General features: G+C 37.1%; 1 protein-coding gene across 5 annotated transcripts; it reads left to right on the forward strand.

Annotated features, from left to right (window-relative positions):
- Window positions 1-1779: 1779 nt before the first annotated feature.
- On the forward strand, window positions 1780-10542 carry gtf2a2.L (general transcription factor IIA 2 L homeolog). 5 transcript variants are annotated; one of them, XM_018250757.2, is made up of 6 exons: window positions 1818-1950; window positions 5408-5547; window positions 8269-8373; window positions 9581-9707; window positions 9887-9917; window positions 10143-10542. In XM_018250757.2, exons 2-5 carry the CDS (start codon window positions 5476-5478, stop codon window positions 9901-9903), a joined length of 321 nt encoding a protein of 106 aa, XP_018106246.1. In that variant the 5' UTR covers window positions 1818-1950; window positions 5408-5475; the 3' UTR covers window positions 9904-9917; window positions 10143-10542. The 5 variants fall into 5 exon arrangements, with proteins under 5 accessions (XP_018106244.1, XP_018106246.1, XP_018106243.1 ...); XM_018250755.2 differs by lacking the exon at window positions 9887-9917 and having other exon boundaries at window positions 1780-1936; XM_018250754.2 differs by lacking the exon at window positions 9887-9917 and having other exon boundaries at window positions 1819-1950.
- Window positions 10543-12125: the final 1583 nt, after the last annotated feature.

Here is a 12125-nt window from a genome sequence, read left to right on the forward strand (position 1 = left end):
GCCAGCTGAAATGTCCACTACTACCAATCTATTGCAGTGTTATTTTTACAGCACAAGCTCTGTAGGTGCAGCTGCTCTCCCACAATTTATGGATTTCACTAAGGCAACAGTGACAGATGACATCTGGGTAGCATTATGTGACAATTTACAATACAAATATGAAAATAATCCCTTATCAAGTATTTATGTTTGTTTACAAGCACAGACTGTTAGCTTTAAAAATTAGACTTTTTGGGAGCCCCCCATATAATTTCTCTAATACCTGTCTGTATAATAAATGTGGTGGGAACTTTGAACCAATAGTGGATGTGTGTAATCAAGCATAGCTGTTTGTTAACATTATATGTCAACTTTAACTAGAGTAACCCATAAAATATTTTACAAACCACTTCAATGCATAAAGTAACAATAAATATGGATGTAAATAGCAGTGGCAGCTGTTCCTAAACCAGTGCACCCAGGTGTTAGCATCCTCTGGTTGTCACCCCTCGAACAACCTTTGGGCATCCAATATAAACTAGACTAAAAGCTTCATCACAGGGAAATAAGGAATTTTCTAAATATAATCAATTAAACATTTGGTACCATTTCTAAAATACTCAAGATCACCTTTCGTAGCCCCTCCCCCAACAATCCAGGCAGAAATCAAGAGCCAGCCTCCTGACTCATTTTCATTATGATCCTCGTTAAACCGTAGCACTGCCAGTCAATATATTAGGCTACACCAATTGGATATACATTAAAGTCTGTTAACCCTTCTGCCTGAATGGATATGACCACATTCACAATAAAAAAACAATCTCGAGATAATGTCCTTCATGTTTGTGACACAGAGTAACAAGGTTTCTAATGTGGAGTAAAGTAGGGACAGGGGTAGGGTTGCCACCTTTTCTGGAATAAAATACCAGCCTTCCTATATATTTATCTTTTTTCCTTATTAATAACATTGAGATCAACCATCATTTTTACCGGACAGGCCTGTAAAATACCAGCCAGGTGGCAACCCTAGACGGGCAAATTTTTTACCAGTTCTAGTAGCCCACCAAGCAAATTTTATATGTGTTGTATTTAAAGGGACAATGGTTTAAAGACTAGGGTTTGTTCTGAATAATATGTTTGCCCTATACTTTTAATTGGGAAATATCTATGTTTTTGATATTTCTTGCACTAAACAGGGCAACAATGAAAAATGGAACTGGCCACCTTCTTCCTGGTCCCAGTAAGCAAAGTCAAACAAATCGATAACGTAATGAGAATCCTCTGTGTAATGAGTTGTCTTTACTTACATAACTGGCTATCTCTTGGGGAAGAAACAGGGTTAACTATACAGAGGGCTTCTCTATGGGGACATCTGATTTGTTTGATTTTGCTCAATGGGACCAGGTAGCAGAATGTGACTTTAGTTTCATATATATACAGTTTGCCCTGTTAAAAACAATAGGCAAAAAGTACATTCCCTAAAAGCCCTATTCATTGAAATGTTGAAAAAGTGGCCAGACTGCCCTTTAATTAAAAGTCCAGTAAAGAATGTGCTTTGGTGGTGGTGACTTTTGCTATGGTTACTATGATACACTTTGCCCCTGTGCCTACTTTTTGTCCATATTTAGGAACCTTAATCTCTGTAATTTACAAGAGACAACTTTCATCACTCAACTGTGGTAGAATGTCTGCTAGTGAAATAATATTATCCTTGTAACTGTGACTAGGCAATTGCACACTATTCGAATTCAAGTGCCTTCAGCTTTATTAACATTTGAAGCTGTAGCCACCGCCCCGCCCCCCTAAGCCTCCACCGCGCCATCTATAGGTTGGCGACAAATCACGTCCTTTGTCACGTGAACTCGATCACGTACTGAGCGCTCAGACCTACGGCGGAAGTCTGTATTCATTTCCGGAGTTTGTTGCCGGAAGGGAGAAATTGTAGCAGCTGGAATCGGTAAGAAGTGATATGTGAGTATTAGTGGTGTAGTTTGCGTGAGATTTGTTGGAAGTGAAGGGGACGCACTGCTATGAGGTGGGTCATTAGCGCAAGTTTCGTGCCCGGCTATGTAGTGGCCGTTTCTATTAAGTTTTTGGCATGGTGTTCCTGGCTTTCCCACATGGCTACACTTTCCCTTTATCCCTTTATCCTATTGTGCTAATAACGAGTCGTGTTTATTCCCAGCGACGTGTTTAGCTGTCTCTTTCTTATGTAGTAGTAGTACGTTCGTGAATTCACTGCTAATAGACGCTGCTGCTGCTCTTTCCAATTTCCCCCTTTTCTTCTGCATAGACAGTGCTTTGCTTTTTACTATAGGATCATCATGATTACACTCACCCTTGTTTTTCTACTGGAGTCAAGTGAAAAGCACACATTCCACCACTAGTGCCATGAAGCTGACCCCAACCTGAGTCCACTTAGTTTGGTGAAATTTCACTTTGGAAATTTACCGCAACGCTTCGCCCAAATCACTAACATCTCCTCATGTGACGATTTGTTACCCATAGCAACAGCAAATCACATTTCCCGTGCATTCCACCACTAGTGACATGAAGTTCACCACCACCTGACTCCGTCCACTTAGTTTGGTGCAATTTCACTGTTTGCTATGGGTAACAGAACTTTGCATATGAGGACTAGAAATTAGTGTGACTTGCAATATTTGGTTGCGGTTAATTTCTACAGTGACATTTCCCCAAACTAAGTGGACTGAGTAAGTTTGGGGTCAGCTTCATGGCACTAGTGGTGGAATGTGTGGGGAAAGCGTAGTCTGATAGCTTGACTGTGTGCATTTAAATAAATGGTCTGATCGCTTGACTCCAGTGTTTTTCTATAGGGAAGAAATATTACTGCTCAGGCAGCTGAAGGCTAAAAGGAGAAGGAAAGGTTAAAACTAAGTAAGCCTTATCAGAAAGGTCCACCTAAATATACCAGTAAACCCTCAAAGTAATGCTGCTCTAAATCCTCTGTCAAAAGAAACACTGCATTTCTTTCCTTCTATTGTGTACACATGGACTTCTGTATCAGACTTCCTGCCTTCAGCTTAAACCTCCTTGCCCCAGGCGTGAGCATGCTCAGTTTGCTCCTCTTCCCCCTCCCTCCCTTCTCTGCTGTAATCTGAGCCCAGAGCTATAAGTGAGCAGGGAGAGACTCGGGTAAGAAGTGATGTCACACCAAGCTAATACTGCAGCTGCTATCCTAAACAAACAGAGAGCTTTTTACTCAGGTATGGTAAAACATTCTACAGAATAAATATAGCATTCTAGCTTGCACAATAAAATGCCTCTGTAGTTTTCCTTCTCCTTTAATGAATGAGACTTTGGAAATAATGGCACAGACCTATAGTAGTGTAATAGCTGCGCAAGTGTCTCTGGTGTTGAAGGGTTTGATTACACACGTAACACACCTTATTTAAAGGGTATCATAAATTAACTTCTAGTATTATATATAAACATTACAATTCTAAAAGCATTTTGGTTGTTTTCATTTTTTTTTTATATTGGACGTGCAGCTCTTGGGCATAAAATTGAAACTCTGGTCTGGTTGCTAGGGCTTAACTCTCCAAACAACCAGGAAGTCATTTTTTTAAATCAAAATGGAAGATGAATAATTGAGGCCCTGAAAAAAAAGAGATGGTCAATACAAAAAAGGAATGCTGGTGTCAGTGAACCGGACAACCACAGAGCATTTCCAGCTGCATCTTGGTAAGAGGGTGGTTTGCCTTAAAAGGGTTGTTCACCTTTGAGATAACTTTTAATATGATGTAGAGAGTCATATTCTGAGAGAATTTGCAACTGGTTTTAATTTTTTATTATTTGAGGTTTTTTCATTTTTTAGCTTTTTATTAAGCAGCTCTTCAATTTGCATTTTAAGCAATCTGGTAGCTAGGGTCCAAATTACCCTAGAAACCATGCATTGATTTGAATAAGGGACAGGAATATGAATAGGAGAGGGTCTGATGAGTAATAAAAAGTATCAATAACAATACATTTGTAGCCTTACAGAGTATTTACTTTTAAGAAGTGTCCAGCGACGTCATTTGAAAGCTGCAAAGAGTCAGCAGAAAAGGGCAAATAATTAAAAGACTATAAAAATAAATAATGAAAAACAATTGAAAAGTTGATTAGAATTGGCCATTCTATAACATACTAAAAATTACGTTAAAGGTGAACCACCCCTTTAAAGGAATTGTTCAGTGTAAATATAAAAACTGGGTAAATGGATAGGCTGTGGAAAATAAAAAAATGTTTCTAATATAGTTAGTAAGCCAAAAATGTAATGTATAAAGGCTGGAGTGACTGGATGTCTAACATAATAGCCAGAACACTACTGATTACCAGGCAGTAACCAATCAGGGGGTGGGGACATGGGACAGAACTGTTGCTTTTGAATCTGAGCTGAATGCTAAGGATCAATTGCAAACTCACTGAACAGTTATGACCCATGAGGCCCCCCTTAAAATTCACTGACTAACCGTTACTGAGCTGAAAAGCAGGACATTGGGTTCTGTTCTGTTATATAAGACATCCAGTCACTCCAGCCTTTATAGATTAAATTTTTGGCTAACTAAATATATATTTATATAACTTAATATATATTTGTTTCTATATATTAGAAACTTTTTATTTTGCACAGCCTATATATTTACCCAGTTTTTACACTGAATTGTTCCTTTAAGCTAACTTTTAGTACTTTATAGAATAGCTAATTCCAAGCAGCTTCAGTTCGCCTTCATTTTTTCTTTTTCATACTTTTTTAATCATTTGCCTCCTCCTTCTAACTCTTCCTGCTTTGAAATGGGAGTCATTGACCTCATCTAAAAAAAACAAATGCTCTGTAAGGCTACAAATTTATTTTTACTTGTTATTGCTCCTCTTTGTATTCAGGCCTCTCCTATTCATATTCCAGTCTATTATTCAAATCAATGGTTGCTATGGTAATTTGGACCCTTGCAACCAGATTGCTGAAATTGTAAACTGGAGAGCTGTTGAATAAAATAACTCAAAAGCCACAAATAAAAATGAAAACCAATTGCAAATTGTCTGAGAATATCACTCTCTATGGCATACCAAAACTTAATTTAAAGGTGAACAACCCCTTTAAATATAGAGATTTATATATAAAAAGAGCTAATAATTAACACAAGTAGTAAAGAGTCAAAGTTAAAAATTTTTGAATAGATCCATCTATAACATTCTTTCCCATGTACTTGAGACAACAGCCTTGTTCTTTGAAAGCATTCATGCTCCATGTGTATAGTATTGCTATTTTGAATATACATGCACAGGTAAAGAAAACAAGACTTTAGCATAGACGCCATTTTTATCTGTTTAATTATGGTAATTATCTAGGGGCGTTTTAAATTTATACACCATGTTAATAACTTGAATGTTAAACATCTGCTTTTTGTGTTTGTATTGTTTTTAGTGTTGACATTATTGGCCTAATTTAAAATTACCACAGTGGATGGTCAACTGCTTTGACCTCCATTAGCCATGGCTTATCAACTCTACAGGAATACTACTCTGGGTAACAGTCTTCAGGAAAGCTTGGATGAGCTAATACAGGTACAGCTTTGGTTGGTTTAAACTAGTATTTTTTTCCTTATCCCAGATACAATTTTGAAAATAGCTGACCTAGTGATAAAAATATTACGGAGGAACCCTGACATGCTAACGTGCCATACGACATTTGCAATTCTGTAGTCAGTATACACACACACCTGAGCTTTTTATCATTGTTTTTCCAAATATTCTGCTATATGCCTAGATGTGGATGGGCAAGTCAACCCCAAAATAAAAATTTGCCTAATAAAAGAAAACATAGTTCTAAGGGCAAGGCCAGACATGGCGTTTTTGCGGCGTTTTTACGATGTGTTTTTAAAAAAGAAAAGCCAAGTGTAAATACTCCACTGAAACCACATGCGACTGTCAACATGCGTTTTTCATGTGTTTTTCAGCACGTAGGATTCTTTTCCCAACATGCTGTTCTCATTGTTCTCATTGAATTTGGACGCCATATTTAAAATACGCTGCGTATTTACGTAAAGTGTGGTTTTAAATGTGCAGATCCCATAGAGTCTATTGATTTAGTAGTTTCTTGGCGTATTGGTGTTTCTGCTAAAAAAACTCCAATACTGGCGTCCTGTGGCGGATTTCAGCTTGCAAGTGCCCTGTGTGAATTGCCATAGTGCTTTTCCATTAGTTTCAGTGGTAGAGCGTATTTACTTCTGGCTGTTCTTTTTTTAAATGGGTAAGAAATCACTTTCTTACCCATTTGCTGTTGGAGGGTGCCGACCCCTTCGTCAACGTGCACCGTGCAATCAACACGTAGGCCAGGGAGTGCGAGAAGAGCTTTTCATCTGTTCTTTTTTAAAAACACAACGTAAAAACACCGCAAAAACTTCACGTCTGGACTTGCCCTAAGCAACTTTCCAATATACATTTATGAAACTTTTTAAGTGCTTTTAAAGTTATTTATAAAAACAATTGCCATCGAAAGCAGTATTTGCTTAACTCCTGGTTGTTACATTTTAAACAATGTTGCAAAAATCTTAGTTCCCCATCAAAGACAGGTCTGTTAATCAGCTGCTTGTCTTACATTGTATTAAAGGAAAACTATACCCCCTCAACAATGTAGGTCTCTATAAAAAGATATTGCATAAAACAGCTCATATGTAAAGCCCTGCTTCATGTAAATAAACCATTTTCATAATAATATATTTTTCTAGTAGTATGTGCCATTGGGTAATCCTAAATAGAAAACTGGCATTTTAAAAAATAAGGGCCGCCCCCTGGGATCATATGATTCACTGAGCACACAAACATACCATACATGTTAGGTCACATGAGCCAATTAACAGACAGAGTTGTGTCTTTTGCTTCCACACTTCTTCCTGTTACAGTTAGAGTTGTAGTATTTCTGGTCAGGTGATCTCTGAGGCAGCACACAGACCATCACAAAATGGTGGCTCAAGGCAAGAGATGTAAAAGGGCAAGATTTACTTAAATATATATTCCAGTTTGGTAAGATTCTTTAATATGCCACTTAATATGATATAAACGATCTGTTGCTTAAGTGTTCATTTTGGGGGTATAGTTTTCCTTTAACAGAAAGGGTCAGACAAACACTGCTTTCGATAGTAATACATGTACAAATAACTTTAAAACCATAGAAAATTTGTAACAAATGTATATTGCATAGTTGGCTTATGTTATCTTTTATCAGGCAAAACATTGATTTTTGGGTTGACATTCCTTTTAATTGTGGTTGGGAATTGGCTGCCAATGTTGGTTTTTTTTTTTTCTCAATTTGACCTTTTTATTCATCCTTGTTATAAACCGCTATCTTTGCTTTGTAAATCAAGAAAGTATCCTCAGATTACAAAGGTTTATTATTTTCTAAATCAATGCTGTACAACTTTTTTTTTTTTTTTTTGCAATGGGTAGATTTGGTACGACAGATTTATATTATATTTAAAGTATATTTTATATTAATCGGATTGGATGCCCATCATACCAAATCTAGAACTTCTCTTCCAGGTGGACAGTCTGTTCTAAATGAAAAGAAATTACCATAACATACACAAGGATCTAATTTTTATTTAAGAAATTTAACAGATACGAAAGAATAAAATGCAAAATGTTTCATGTTTGTAAGTCTGGGCACCATTATTCCATTCCACAGTACTATTCTGTGTAAGGTATAAGTATATAATTGGTTTCTTAATCTTTAATCCAGTCAGCTCAAGTCAGTTTCAGAGCTGGATAAATTCTCTAGCTCAATTTCTCAGGGTCTTCTGTTTATTCAAGTTTTGAACACAACTGCATTGTGACTAATGTACTGAAATTGAAAATCACATTATACTAAAAGAAACTGTTCGACAAAGACTACTTACTATAACATTTCTTTATACTCTGTATCACTGCGAGCAGTGTACTTAGCACTGTCAATTAAGAAATGAGGGTGGTATAATGTAAAATTTGAATTTGCTAGATCATTTAGTGGTTTAGAACGGTGCAGAGATGCACAAGTTGGCAAATGTTGCCATATATTTGGTATATTTATAAAGCTGTGCAAAAAGCATGTCAGTTCTTTCTATATTCTTGACATTCCTAAACTTCTTGATCCCATTCTTCAGTGTTCATGTTCTTAAAATGTTGTGAATTTCTAGGAATCATATCCTAATAATAATAGCGTTTTTCTGCAGGAGTATTCATTCTGTCTTAATGCTTTTTTTTTAAGTATTTCTGTCTTTTTGACCACAAGTCAATATTTTTTATTTCCAGTCTCAGCAGATCAACCCTCAACTTGCACTTCAGGTTCTGCTACAGTTTGACAAGGCTATTAATTCAGCATTGGCACAACGCGTCAGAAACAGAGTCAACTTCAGGGTAAGGCTCATATGCTTATTGTAGCCAAAACACAAGTGCATCAGTACAGGGTGAGAAGGTTGGACATTTGACTGACATAAGTTCTGGCGTTGACCCCAATTTTAAAGGTTTGAAAGCCGAAGATAAGATGCTTGTTGGAAATTCAGAGGCGGTCCATTTCAGAGAAGAATGGTTGAAAGGGGATGAAGGTTCAAGCCTACATGCTAAAACATACCGATTTGCTTTGTACACCCATTAGAAAAGATTTCTTTTTTTTCCCCACACACTGTTTTTAGGTTGTCTACAGATGGCTGCTGAACACCTTTCACCACCAGACATTAGAAAAGCAGTAATCGTGGTTTTTTTTTTTTTTTTATATCTCTTTACTGCTTTAATATTGGCTGGCAGCTCAAGCACTGTGATCGCAGCTATCCTGACAGCAAGGCAAATAACAACCTATTTTTCACTTTCTATCCTCTATAAATGTCCCTTACAGGCCGGAACTTGAATGATACAGCTGTTCAACCCCATGTAGGCACTAGTTTAAAATGATCTATCTTATTCTATTGTCATAAGCAACTGGGGACCAAAGTAAAAAAAGCCACACAAAGTAGAACTATATAGATTCTGAAAATCACTGCACCAGGATTAGTTTCAACCTGCAAATATACTTCTGCATGAGATTGTAAGCTCTTCAGTCAGGACTTTGAGCATGTCCCTGAGCAGCGTTAGATTAATATACAAATATCTCTTATTTGCTGTTATCTGCTGCTAAGGGGTTTATACATCCAGCTTGTTTTAGTTATTTCTTTTCTCTTGTTTTATTTCCATTCTGTTAGCCTTCTTTACAAGCCATTAAAGTCAGTACCTGTAGCCACAGAAAGGTCCCTTAGCAGTTGCTCCATACAGTAACTTCAATGCTCGGAGTTGCCTAAGCACATGTGGCTTAAGACAGAGGAAGAAGTGGGTTATTTTGCCACCAGACATGATTAAAATGAACTTCCAGGAACAGAAGTTTGTTCCCTTATTACAGCCAGGGAACCAGAAGATTTCCAGAAGCAACAGTTCAGCTTGTGTGGAACTGATCTCCGTGTGTACGGACAGCTTGAGTCCCATTGTACCTTCTTCTGGGTACTGCGAACTGTCAGAGGGAGAGTTTTTATGATTCCTTGGTGATTGCTCCTATTAATGAATGTAAATTAGAACTGACCTTTACTTTCTCTTGTAGGGATCGTTAAATACCTATAGGTTTTGTGATAACGTATGGACCTTTGTGTTGAACGACGTTGAGTTCAGAGAGGTTACTGACCTAGTGAAGGTGGATAAAGTTAAAATTGTCGCCTGTGATGGAAAAAGTAAGACAACTTTTATACTTGATTTAATGTATATTTATTACTTTTACAGATTAATGTCACGCAGGTGCTAATTTGTTAGACACACGATTGTGACCAAAGTCGCTATTTAGGTTTTTCCTGGCCAGGATGTCGCTTGCTTAAAAAGACATGCCAGTCTGGGATCCTTTCCCATTTTTCAGTTTCATTCCTTGGATAAATTCAAGTTGGGCAGTAAGTACAGTCAGGTCAGAAGTAAGTGCTGTAGTCGTATGTGCAGGGAATACCTGGGAGGTATAACGTTACACAATTGTGATAAACTCATTTGTCAATTTCTTTTTTTTAGAAATATATGCAGAATCAAAGGGAAAGTTGCAGTTGTGATTAGTTTTGTTTATTATGCCAATTAACATTGTTAAAATGTAATAAAGGTTCTTTGGGTTTGTTATTTTTTTATAGACACCGGTTCAAACACTGCAGAGTAAGAGAAATGGAATATTTCTCCAAATGGTTTCTGTTGGTCAGCGGCCTTTCCAACAATATCATGGACACGACTGTTTATTTATTTCTGTGATACAGCCAAACAAAGCTATCCTACAACATTCACTCAAGATTTGGAGGATTTCTTTTTCTATGTACATGTAGCACACAAAGCTTCCTATAAAAGGTTTTTTTGTTTTTTTTAATACTAAATGTGAAATTGCCTTTTTTTTTTTCTTTTTTTTTTCAACATGTCTAATAAAATTTTATTTAACAAAAGGAAAATGTATCCTTAAACTATATATTTAGGGATTTAATTTCAATTCTGTAAAACTGTGCGCCACATTGACTGCAGAGGATTAAAGCAATACCAACACGTTTCTATAAAATAATTTAATTATTTTAAAACACTTCTATTTTTGGTGTTACTGTTCCTTTAACTCACAGCTCCCCAAAAGCCCTATAGGTTATATACAGGTGCCATAGGCGGGTGGTAAGTAGAGGGTTTCCTTCTAGTACTTCCTTGTATGATGCACAAGCTCGGGGAGCTTTGAGGGCATCCCTGTGTGTGGACCGCCAACCGCTCTGAATGCAGGCAACACCGCATGTAGGAGGAAATTTACTTACCTCCCAAAATCTTCTAGCACTGCCTTCGCCGCACTTCGGCAGGCGTAGATTCGACAAGGCTGCGCAAATTCACAAAGATCTGAAGTTGCGCACAGGAAATCTGGAAAAATTAAAAAAAAAATTCACTAAAATTCAGATTTTATAGTAAAAAAAAAAACACGTTTTTTGGAGATTTAGCATTCGGACTTCAATAAATAACCCCCGTAATGTATATTATGGTACCAATCACTTATTTTGCAGGATCCACCCTTTTGTCCTTTAACTGTGTATATGTGTACGTATACTGGCTGGATTAATATACAGGTAAGGATCCCTTATCCGGAAACCCGATAGTCAAAAAGCTCCGCATTACGGAATGGCTGTCTCCCATAGACTCCATTTTATCCAAATAATCCACATTTTTAAAAATGATTTCCTTTTTCTCTGTTATAATAAAACAGCAGCTTGTACTTGATCCCAACTAAGATATAATTAATCCTTATTGGAAGCAAAACCAGCCTATTGGGTTTATTTAATGTTTAAATGCATTTCTAGTAGAATTAAGTAATGAAGACCCAAATTACGGAAAGATCCGTTATCCGAAAAACCCCAGGTCCCGAGAATTCTGGATAACAGGTCCCATACCTGTATACTGACGTACACTGCACTACACTGATGAACCCCAATAGGGGTGAAATGAGTCTGTTGTTGGGGTCTGACTGTAATGTAAATCCCAGTGGGGGAGCTTTATCTTATAGGTTGTCCAATAATAATGAAAAACCCTTTATGTCTGCTGGTAGCATGAGACATTCTTGTGTTCAGCCAGTAGATGGCAGTACAAGGTTAAAGAAAAACTAAAATGAAACTCAATTTGCAGGTTTTGTACCAATACCAACTGAGCGATTATAAGGAACTAAGTTAATAATTATATCATGCCTATCAATTTTCTTTTTAATTCTGTAACCACCAGGCACCCTACAACTGATTTGTCACAGTTTGTTTGGTTACTCTAAACAAAGCCTGATTTGTCTCTCACAACCTTCTCACACAGCAGCAAGCTATTTGCCACCAGTGGTATAATTATTAATCCTGCAGCTGACATGGAGACAGACTTAGTAACATGAACACTAACTGGATCACTCAGCACTGACATTCCTTGTCCACAGATTTGCCATCCGGTGCAGTGGCTGCCTATGTATGTCATCATCTAATAGATTTATGGCCAGTGACTTTCTTTAAAGTGAACTAATCTTTGCAAGCTTTGCCTTTTTTCTCATAAACTTAAAGGGATTCTGTCATGATTTTTATGATGTAGTTTTTATTTCTAAATTACACTGTTTATACTGCAAATAATTC

The sequence above is a fragment of the Xenopus laevis genome, chromosome 3L, assembly GCF_017654675.1.
Source record: "Xenopus laevis strain J_2021 chromosome 3L, Xenopus_laevis_v10.1, whole genome shotgun sequence".
NCBI lineage: Eukaryota > Metazoa > Chordata > Amphibia > Anura > Pipidae > Xenopus > Xenopus laevis.